Source organism: Garra rufa, chromosome 6 (assembly GCF_049309525.1).
Source record: "Garra rufa chromosome 6, GarRuf1.0, whole genome shotgun sequence".
Taxonomy (NCBI): Eukaryota; Metazoa; Chordata; class Actinopteri; order Cypriniformes; family Cyprinidae; genus Garra; species Garra rufa.
Window position 1 is genome coordinate 3,871,091 of NC_133366.1, and position 12,046 is coordinate 3,883,136.

At 42.1% G+C, this 12,046-nt stretch overlaps 2 protein-coding genes across 2 annotated transcripts in view; both read left to right on the forward strand.

Moving 5' to 3' along the window:
* Positions 1-12,046, forward strand: part of LOC141337013 (adhesion G protein-coupled receptor E3-like) — a 41,694-nt gene that overhangs the window by 3,325 nt on the left and 26,323 nt on the right. The window lies entirely within an intron of this gene.
* LOC141336230 (scavenger receptor cysteine-rich domain-containing protein DMBT1-like) overlaps positions 1-12,046 on the forward strand; it is a 30,443-nt gene that overhangs the window by 979 nt on the left and 17,418 nt on the right. The window contains exons 3-4 of the mRNA XM_073841785.1: positions 8,266-8,515; positions 11,460-11,765. Coding sequence (XP_073697886.1) covers positions 8,266-8,515; positions 11,460-11,765 — 556 coding nt within the window. The remainder of the gene's footprint in view (positions 1-8,265; positions 8,516-11,459; positions 11,766-12,046) is intronic.

Consider the following 12,046-nt stretch of genomic DNA (forward strand, 5'->3'; position numbering starts at 1 on the left):
GTTTTGAACGTGTTGAGCTCCAGATTGTTATGACTGCTCCATACAGCACAACCTCCCTTGTGTGTGTGGACTCATCACCATCCAAGATGAGGTAGATGACTGTGGTGTCATCAACAAAGTTTAAGAACATGACAGAGAGGTGTCTTTTGTAGTGCAGTCGTTGATGTACAGGGATAAATGCAGTGTGGAGAACATGCATCCCTGGGGTGCAGCAGTGCCGATTATGCAGGTGTTGGATGTGAATTTTGCCATGTCTCGCTAGCTGCTGCCTGTCTGTCTGTCAGAATGTCAGTGATCCAGTGATAGATAGAGCTAGGGACAGCGTGCTGGGTTAGTCTGATTGTCTCCATTGCTGCGTTTAATGTTGATTGTTGACTGCAAGAGATTATCATCAATGTTTTTCTAAATGACTTGACCTCTGTATCTGTCAAATAAGAGTCATCTATTCCCTATTATTATTATTATTATTATTATTATTATTATTATTATTATTATTATTATTATTATTATTATTTTCATTACAGCTACTCTGCCTGATCCCTGCTACAACTACACTGTCCTGGACAATCCATGGAGACTAACCAATAATACAAATGCTTCAGTCAGAAATTGTGACAGGTCTGTCACCTGGAGCGGCTGGTTTCGTCTCTTCATTAATGGAGTGACCGGTCAGATCCCAGACATGTGTGTCGCTCAGTATCGCTGTGGCACTGATATCCCGCTGTGGATTCGTGGTAGACACCCAACAGTAATGGATGGAGTCGTCACTCGAGATGTCTGTGGTCAAGCTGTCAATTACTGCTGCTATTATGGGTCTTTTCCCATTAAAGTCAAAGCCTGTCCAGACAATTATTATGTCTACGAGTTGGTTAGACCAACTGTCTGCAATGCAGCATACTGTGCAGGTGATTATATTCACATGAGTTCTTTCATTCATCATATTTGTTATTCTCTTCATTAATTATTATACATACTATACAAACTTTCAGATGTTTACAGAGATGACACCAGCTCTACATCCGTCACACCAGTGACCACCGCAACTGGTAATGTAACATACTATGTCTCTATGGCTTATTTTTTTTTGTCAGATGAATATGATGCTCACAATGTAGATCTTTAGATTGGTATGTTTTGCTTCTGTCCGTTTGGGCCTGAAAGAATATATATCTTGAGAAACCAACTTCATGTTTCTGGTAATTGCAGTAATATTTTTAGACATCTCTGAAGGATATAATACATTCTGTATGTGAACAGCTGCTAGTAATGTTAATTTGTATATTATATTCAAGACATGTTCATTTCTTTAACTGTTTCATTATAGCTAATTTTTCTGACCCCTGCTACAACCACACTGTTTTGGACGAACCATGGAGAGCCATCAATAATACACATGGCATTCATGAATATCACAAGTCTGATACTAATGTCAATTGGAGCGGCTGGTATCGTCTCTTTATTAAAGGTACAAGTGCTCATATCCCAGAGACCTGTATTACAATATATAGCTGCGGGACTCATGTCGCGCTGTGGATTCGTGGTGTACACCCAAAAGTTGAGGATGGAGTCGTCACTCGAGATGTCTGCGGTCACTGGAATAGTGACTGCTGCTATAATGGATCTTACCCAATTAAAGTCAAAGCATGTCCAGGCAATTATTATGTCTATGAGCTTGTTCGTCCAACTGAGTACTGGTCAGCATACTGTGCAGGTAATTATATTTACACTCTTTATAAACATTCATGATGTTTGTGTTTCTCTTCATTAATCACTTTTCATCCGAACTTTCAGATGTTAACACCAGCTCTGCATCCATCACACCAGCGACCATCTCAACTGGTAATGTAGCACACTGTGACTCTTTAATTACTATATGATCTTTTAAGGCTGTTTCAGTTCAAACTGTTGCAGTGTCTATTTGCTAGTTTTATTAACTCATGCATGTGTGCTATTGTTTGCAAATAATAAAACAGAATCCTAAATAGAAATTTTTTTTTTTTTTTTTTTTTTTGCTTAACATGCTCACACACACAGTTAGGCAGTTTATTATAATTATTTTTTGCACAGTGGGGGCTTTTAACTTGCTTGAGTTCGTGGTTTCATATATGGTAGATGGCCTGAGCAAAGAAAATGTTCTTGCCTCTGCACTAATTACATAAATTTTTATTTCGCCATTTACCGGCAGTCACTTCACAAACATCTACCAGTTCTGCTTCTAAAAGTGAGGATGATGTTAAACTAGATTGTGATTATCGAAATGCTAAAACTCATGTCGTTCATCTAAATCTTATTTGGTATCTGCTTTCATCTTGTAAATGTTACATGTCATATACTGATAGTCCCGTCCACAACATCTACCAGTTCCACTTCTGCAGGTGAATACTAAATGTGGCTTTCAAAAGATGCTCCTCCATAATTATGTAGTATATTTATTAATAACAATAATTCAGCGTCTGAATCTGAGTCTCAATACGACAAACCAATGTGGAGATATGGCCTCACATCCATTTTTGCACGGTTTTTATAAAATTAAAGTGCCACCTAGTGGTCAGGAGTAGTGGTCAGGAGATATGAAAATGGGCTATTTTCGCTTATAACTTCTCAATGGTTGAGAACTCAAAACTGGCTTCGTTAGATTTGGAGGAGCATACAGAGTCTAACCATATCCAATTTTCCCATGTCAGCCATTTTGGGCGTCAGCCATTTAGAATTTTGTCATAAAATGCTATATTTTCCAAACGCATTGACATATCGTTACGAAACTCGGTATGTGTCTTCAACACCAAGCCCTGACAGTGCTCAAACAGTTTGGTGACAGCATCACCTTCTGGTCAAAAGTTATAAAGAAATTTAGAAAAATGCTAATAACTTGTGTGCAAAATGGCTAATTGTAAACAAATTGATCTCAAAATATTCCTTGGGTGAGGCTGAGAACATTGATACCAATTACCTAACTTCCTGTCCGCCTTTTTGAATAACCTACTTTTTCGAACTCCTCCTAGACCGTTAGTCTGAATTTTCCCAAATTTGACTCAGATCCTCATCCGACCATGCTGACAAAAAGTTATGGATTTTGTGTTGATATTCAAAACCACTGTTCATTTAACGCATCAACAAATTTGCTGAAAACATGCCAAAGTGCGTCTGAAGCTGCATCTCTGCAAAGCTTTGAGATGTTTGCACCAAATTTTGTAAATTTTCAAATTTGAAATGTCCAAAAATGCTAATAACTGTAGATTGCATTAGCCTATTGTAATGAAAGTGGTCTCAAAATATTCCGTGGGGCATGCCAACTACATAGATTTGGTCAAACTTCCTATCCGTCATTTTGATTTATGTTGAAAACCTACTTTTTCGAACTCGTCCTAGATGGTTTGTCTGACTTTCACCAAAATTTAATAAAATCATCTTCAGACTGTGCTGACAAAATGTTATGAATTTCATGTTGATAGATAAACCCGTTTTCATACAGCGCCTCTACAAATTTTCGACTTGTTGGCAAAATGATTCTGAGGCTTTATCTCTGTAAAGCTTTGACATAAAGACACCAAACTTTGTGTGTCTTTGTCTCCTCACACTAAACACACCACATCAATTTGATAATAAGCCATTAAATCATATCAGTAGGCGTTCTACTGTCACAGGGGGGAGTCAGAGACGTGCGGATCCAATTGCAAGGCTTTATTAGAATAGTCAACAGGCAGAATAATCACCAGAAAACAGGAACAACGTAGGTAATCCGGGAAACAGTTCAATAATCCAGCAGTGGTCGCAAATGGCAGGCAGCAGGAATCAATCACGGGGTACACAGTCCAGAGTCATACACAGAAAATCCAACACAGAGAAACACGCTTAGAATTATGACCATTGGAACAATAAGACTTCGCCAGGTGGCTGTGTGTGAGAGTGGCTTAAATGCAGTCAGTAAATGTGAAACAGGTGTTGCAGCAATCAGATCAGTGGGAAATGAGGAACAGGTGAATGCAGAGATTAGTGCAGTGTCTTATGGGGATTGTAGTCCATGAAGTGTGGTGCAAGAGTTCATGACGACAGGGAAGACCAGATACGTTACATAGCCCCTCCGCAAGGAGCGGCTTCCAGACGCTCTAACCACCTTAACCATCTTGAGGGTGGTGGAGCGGAGGCGGAACAGGGGGAGGGATGGAGGGCCAGGTCCATGTAGTGGTACTGGAACCACGAAATGAGGCGGAGCCGACGGAGGGAGAAGCCATGGAGGAGGAAGGGTTGGCTCCTGCATGGGGCCGACCGACGGAGGTAGAGCTGGTGGAGCCCGAGGCGGAACCGGAGAGTCGATGGTCCTGGGCGACACAGAGGTCCGGAGGGCCAAGGCGGAACCCAAGGCTCTGGCGACCCCGGCGGAGATGGAGGTCCGGAGGTACGCAGCGGAGCCGGAGTGACAGAGGATCGAGGCTGTGCCCACGGGAGGGAGGAGGTCCACAGAGCCGGCAGGACAGAGTGACGAGGCGCAGCCGGAGGAGTAGAGTCCAGAGGCGAAGGTGGGGTGACGACTGACCGGGGCGGAGCCGGAGAGACGATGGAGCCCGGAGGAGCTGTTGGGCCGACGGCCGACAACGGAGACGAGGGAGCACAGAGCCGGGGTGGAGCCGCAGGGTCGGAGGGCCGACGTGGAGTCCAGGACTCTGAGACTGGAGGTGATGGTAAGGGGTCCTTCAGTCTGGACACCGATGGAGACTGGCAGTCCCACGGCAAGTCCTCTGCGCCGAAGGTGGGATGTGGGTGAGCAGAGGGTCTGTCAGGAGACAGAGGTGGCGGGACTGGAGCAGCAGGGAGGGTGGGTGGGAACAGTCCATGCATGAGCTCCGTGACCAGAACCGGGCAGACAGGAATCTCAGGACGACTGGATGGAACCAGCGGAGTCTCTGGAAGGCTGGGCGGAACCAGCGGAGTCTCTGGAAGGCTGGGCGGAACCATTGGAGTGTCTGGAAGGCTGGGCGGAACCAGCGGAGTCTCTGGAAGGCAGGGCTGAACCAGCGGAGTCTCTGGAAGGCTGGGCGGAACCAGCGGAGTCTCTGGAAGGCTGGGCGGAACCAGCAGAGGCTCTGGAAGGCTGTCTTGAGGAGCGGGCTCTGGACGTCGCTCTTGTGAAGCGGGCTCTGGACGACGCTCTTGAGGAGCGGGCTCTGGAGGACGCTCTTGTGAAGCGGGCTCTGGACGACGCTCTTGTGAAGCGGGCTCTGGACGACGCTCTTGAGGAGCGGGCTCTGGAGAACTGGACGACCCCAGCGGAGATTTAGGAGGGCTGGGCGTCTCCAGCGGAGACTCTGGAAGAGCAGGCTCTGAGCGAGCGGTCACTGGAGGGCGCTCTGGCGGCGCAGTCACTGGAGGGCGCTCTGGCGGCGCAGTCACTGGAGGGCGCTCTGGCGGCGCAGTCACTGGAGGGCGCTCTGGCGGCGGAAACTCTGCAGCAGGCTCAGGAATGGTAGCCATCTTGTGCTGTGGCTCAACCTCACCCACAGTAAATGGAGAGCCACACAACAAAAGAGCCAGATCCATGTAGTGATGCAGAGTCCAGTCAGGTTCAAAATTTGGTATGTTGGAAGCCAATGGCTCCGAGAGTCCTCCACGAAAAAAAAAATCATGAGGCACATCTCATCCATCGACGACAGATTTGCCAATTCAATGAAGTCCATAACAAAATCCTCGATAGTCCGCTCACCTTGCTTGAGCAGCATGATCTGTACCATTGGATTCATGCTGGAACCGGATGACACCATAAAGCCGCTGGATCCTTAGTTGGCGAAGTCTTCTGTCACAGGGGAGGAGTCAGAGACGTGCGGATCCAATTGCAAGGCTTTATTAGAATAGTCAACAGGCAGAATAATCACCAGAAAACAGGAACAACGTAGGTAATCCGGGAAACAGTTCAATAATCCAGCAGTGGTCGCAAATGGCAGGCAGCAGGAATCAATCACGGGGTACACAGTCCAGAGTCATACACAGAAAATCCAACACAGAGAAACACGCTTAGAATTATGACCATTGGAACAATAAGACTTCGCCAGGTGGCTGTGTGTGAGAGTGGCTTAAATGCAGTCAGTAAATGTGAAACAGGTGTTGCAGCAATCAGATCAGTGGGAAATAAGGAACAGGTGAATGCAGAGATTAGTGCAGTGTTTTATGGGGATTGTAGTCCATGAAGTGTGGTGCAAGAGTTCATGACGACAGGGAAGACCAGATACGTTACATCTACATTATTTATCTGTCTTTTTCGACTAAAATTGTATTAATATTGCTTCCTTTTACTTATTGTTGCAGTTGGTCTCCTGTTCCTGCCATCCTTAGCTCCTCATTTTCACTTTTGAGTGCTTGGCCCAGTAATTGCTGCTTGCAGCTATATTAATAATAGTTATACATAATTTTAGTCATAATATTAGCTTGTTCAGGTGTGTTTGATTAGGGCTAGACCTAACTCTGAGGAAAATTGGGCCTCGAGGGCCAGAGTTGAGAACCCATGACCTAGTTTCTGGGAACATTGTCCTTAGACATAATTTACTGGTATTAGGTTTTTGTAGACCACCGATGCAGGGCAAGTGACTGTAGCACAACACCTTGCAAGAGCAGAAGAAACTTTAGACCAGAAGTTTAAGCTGAAGCAAATCGAGCTGAGGAACTCCAAAGCATAGCTGAAGTCCATCAAGGTGGAGCTAGCACAACAAAACAGGCAGAGAGTTTAGGGACGACCTTAATGGTCATGACATGACAGAAAGAGTTCAGAGGCAGCCTTTGTGATCATGACATGGCTAGTCTCAGCCTTAGACGTCACGCCCACGAAACGTTGGCTAAACATCTGATGCATATGGTACACTTAACTGGAAACACTTCAGGAGTACCAAAGTCGTCATCTGATTAGTTGAATGTGATTGGATTTCCGGGAGACGCGAGTGTCGCGTTTTATTCGGTCTGCTGGGAAACAAAGCGCTGACTGATTTACTTTGTTTTGCTAAGAGGTTCTTATGTAGATGCCATTTTTGTTATACACTTTTATACACTGACTGATACTGCTTGTACTCTCCCTCTTCTTCTTTAACTTTCAATGCTGGTTATCTCAATGACTGACTTGTTGCATGCCAGTCTGTTGATGTTGGGACATTTCCACACCCCGAAACGTTACACTGAATGAAACGAACTGTGATTGTTTGTTTGACATGTCGGTCAAACAGCCTTATGGGTGGGCCTTGGCCAATGAAAGCCTCCATGGATTCCAGACCTTCAGCCGTCAGTCTGAAGGTCTGGCTATGCGAGACTATGATATGGCAGACATAGCCATGACAGGACAGGCAAATGGTCTACTATACAGTTACATGTTATCATACATCATCTATCAAAACACAAACCTATACAGGTGTCGATTGGAGCCTTTAGTTACTGTTCTATATTAATGTGCTGCTTACTGAAACACATGTTTATATCGGAGATCCCCCAGCTCACACATCCAGGAGCAAAGAAACTTGTAAACGCTGACCCAGGACTTTTATTATCCCTCTCTCTCAAATTGACCATATTTTAAATTTTTTTTAGTGATTTCTAATTGGTGGGATTAGCCCCCCCTTAATGACTATGATGGTTATGGCTCTGATCAGACATGAACATGACAGACATGTTGTGGGACTATCGTGCAGTCATGGTAAAGTTAGACAACTTTTTTTTTTTTTTTTTTTTGCAAACTTTAATTTGAATAACACAAACATAATATGAACACATGATTGAATTCAACATACAACAAATTACTTTTTATTAAACTCTTTATCCTCTTAAACTCTGCAGACCCACCGGTTTCAAAATGTTGCTGCTTCATTTACACGACCTTCCTCATATAGTATCAGCCCAAATATGGTCTCATTAGAGTCTACTCTTTACGAGGAATACCATAACTTTTAATTTTATGATTCATAAAGTAGTAAAATTATGCTTAGAATTTATGTAGTTCCACACACAAATTTCCGCCTAACGATTATGAAGAATTATTACAAAGAATGTGTATTTCTTATATTTTTCTCAAAACAGACAAGTCATATATCACAAGAAAGCTCTCTTTCTCAAGATTGTGACCATATAAATCATTTTATTGTGTGACAAACACAGATCAAATAATCTTCAATCGAATCGCGATGTCAGAATATTACCTCAAGAGAAAAATGACATTCTATAAATTTCCTCCATATTCTACTGCTTCAGTTAGCCGCAAATAGCCACAAATAGCCACAACTCCATTTTATCTTTTAGATTAGATATCTTCTTTCAAACGAGACCATTCTCACGTTTCTGCGTTGCTTCATTGCTGAGAAATCCGTTGTTGTGCCAGACGCGCTTTTTCCAACCACTGGCGCGCTTATGTATGTGCGCTCTGAACCGCTGTGTCTACGGCTGCACTCAGAGCGTCTCAGTAGATCAGGTTACAGCCTCCGGCCGCGTGCTGTGCTGAACAGAGCTGTGAACGATGACACAGACGCATCACCAGCACGCAGAAGAAGAGGTGTCATGGAGAGGTTCCGGGTCACACAAGATGCTTCGACGGTGCGGGGAATTGTGGGATATGTAGTTTTGGACTCTTAGACAGAAGATATAATAGGTGCGTTCGACTTCATGCAGCGCTGCGCAGACCGATCGGCGGCTGACTTGAAGTAGTGCATGCCGGTTAGAAATTTTGTCCGACTTGAACCGGCGCCGACGCCACGTGACGTTCACGTGTGGCATCAAAGTAACGCGAGAGCGTTTCGAGAACAGCCGGCTTGCTCAGCCAGCGCAACATTTCAGAAGGGACTGCGCCAGGCTGTGATGACGTCACAGCTTCTCATGATTGGCCACATTCACCACATGACGATGATCACGCGTGTTTCGTGCATAACAAATCAATTTGCATGTTATTTCGTAAATAGTTTACGATCTTTTGACTGCAGTACATTTTATTCCCTTAAATTCTTTATATTGGATTTATGCATACTTTGTTATTGTACTTTTTTCATACAGACCACTTATAGTATTCAGCTGCGTATTTAAGTAATATTTTTATGGAATAACTAAAATGTCACAGACATTTAATGTAATGTGGTCAACACTGATTGATGCTGAAATCTGTAGTTGCTGCTTCACTTGCATGTGCTGCATTTCTTCCAACAAAAAAGGTATTTCTATAGCTTCCAATTCATCTGCAATAAAGTAGGCAAACGCCACGTGATCTGCCATGTTTGAGAGAGCAACGAGATCTCCAACTTGTCCGACTTGACGGCTCCGTTTTCAGCTCCTCCCCGACTGCTTTCGGCTAATCTCGCCGATCGGTCTGCGCAGCGCAGCATGAGCTCGAACGCACCTAATGTCTCAGAGGAATATAGCGGTCGCCATTATCCAAAATAGACGCTAAATGAATAAATAACGGGCCGTTTCCATGGAGAGCAGAGGATCCGCGGCTCATAAGCGCGTCTATAAGTATTACAGTGCTTCTATTCAGGTTTGTTTTATTCCTATAATTACTTTGAAACGTAAAGGACACCAAAACAATCTGCTAAGCTATGTATTGAGTGTATATTGAATATTGACAGTAAAGTACAGTAGGTGTTTCAGTAAATACACAGGCAAACATAAAAATGAAACATAATTCAGTCAATAATCATGAAAAGTGCTATGGTACATAGTAAAATAGTATTCTAAGGGGTAATATGCTTTATAAAACCGGTTTTTGCTAAGAAACAGAAGTATACTTTTAGGGGGGAAAAAGTGGGGAAATAGGGGTAAAAGGGGCAATGTGACTCCCTTCGGTCATAATTCAATAACTTTCAATTAGAAACTGTTATATGAAAAAATCTTTTTTCTGGTATATCCTGAGACCTAGTGGAATCAAACAAAACAATTTGCAAAGAACTGAGACACCTAAATCCTGAGTTACAGACTTTCAAAAAAAAAAAACTTTTGAAAAAAAAAAAAAAATCAAAAAGCGCCTATGATTTTTTTAGTTTTTATTGTAGTTTTTGAAACCTATATAATGTTATTTATAAAGAATTACACTGATATTATGTAGTTTAAATGGTTTTCTATACAATGAAACCATTTTTTTTAAATTTCCTCCATTGTATGTGTATAGGGGAACCATTTGAATTTAGGTAGGCCAAATGCAGGCGGAAATCCCCCAAATAGCCGCAGAGCTTAAGGGGTTAAAGGCACAAATCATTTCAACTCACGACTTTAAATCTTGCCTAGTGTTGAATTGCTTTAAGTTTATTTGATTTTACAATATTTTCTGTTTCAACTTATTAAATTAAATTGTTTCAACTTATTAAATTAAATGGAATAAGTTTTAACATGCAAGCAACCATTGAATCAATGTCAAAAAATAGTTGATTTGTCAATCTTAATGACATTAAATTAATATCACCCGCTATTAATGCTGTAAAACTGTTGAAGTTTCAATAAGCCACTGCTTAAATGTCCCATTGTAGTATCTCACATTATAAACAAACATATAAAACCAAACACACTTATTTAAAGAAGCTCACAATGATTACAGTCAATATACAGTATCATCTGATCCCAGTGGATCTTAGCTTTCATTGCCTTAACCAATGTATTTTAGTACGTTATTACAAAAGATAATGGAAATCCAACATTAGAGTACAAAGAGTCAAGAGTCCAACTAAAGCAAATGCTGATCACAACAAAAACATTTCAACACTAATAGTGTATGCAAAAGATTCACAAATCAACTATTTATTCATTATTATTTTTTACATTGATTCAGTGGTTGTTTGCATGTTAAAACTAATTCAATTTAATAAGTTGAAAAAAAGAGACTGAGACTGAATAGAATTAGAATACTTCAAAATGCTTTATGATATGAATGACTGCTGTGAAATTGAGAAAAGTTTACCAGTTGCACTGATACATTTAAAATGACACCAAACCTGAAACAGGAAAGCAATAGATTCAAAAGATAGATCATATGTGGAATACAGACCTTCTTACTTGAGCTTAGTGAGGGAGAAGAGTGAGAGGACAGAAGGGTAGACGTTTGGACAAAGTGGTGTCTCTTGCTCTTTCTTTGGGATCTCTACTGCAGATTAGTGAGGTTTATTGTTTTGTTGCATGGCCTCTATTTTGTGAGAGTGATTATTTAAAAATGCTTTTAAATCAATAAAATCAATTGAATTACATAGATTATTAATAGACATTTATATGTCAAACACTCTCTGTGTGTATGTGTTTCACACTGTTGATATTCTAAAGTAGCTCTTTCATAGCTGTGACTCAATAACCAGACAGTCAGTTAAATGCATGTGCTCACTGTGCAATATTTTGCTGATGCCACTGGGGCTTGGGCCCCTTATTGCTGCTTGCAGCTATATTTACTACTTTGTTATCTCACCAAAATGGCAAAAAAATCTAATAAAATGTTTTTTCCATTTTTTTTTATTGTTTGTGATTAATAGCTGTCCGGCTTGTGAATGGATCTGACCCCTGTTCTGGAAGAGTGGAGGTTCTCCACAATGGAATATGGGGAACAGTGTGTGATGATTGGTGGGATTCGACAGACGCAGCAGTGGTGTGCAGAGAACTGGGCTGTGGGACTGTTATAGAGGCAAAGAGTTCTGCTTATTTTGGCCAAGGTTCTGGACAAATATGGTTGGATGATGTCCAGTGCCATGAGGGAGAATTTACACTGAAAAATTGTTCGTCCGGAGGATGGGGATCACATGACTGTCGGCACCATGAAGATGCTGGAGTCATCTGCCAAAGTGAGTCAAACAAATTTATATAACTGATGTATAGCTGTGGGCTCAATGGCCCAAATACAGAATCCAACTATATTGATGAAGGACATTGATAATGCGAAGTTCACCAAATTCTCCCAAAATGTCTGGTGTTTTCCCAGCCTGACTAGCTAAGACCAGCCTGACCAAGTGGTCAAAACCTCTCTAAAAACAGCCGGCTGGTTTTAGCTGTTTTTTTTCACCAGGGCATGCTTAATCCCAAATTCTCAAGTGATCAAATCAACTACAATTGTGAAGGTATCATT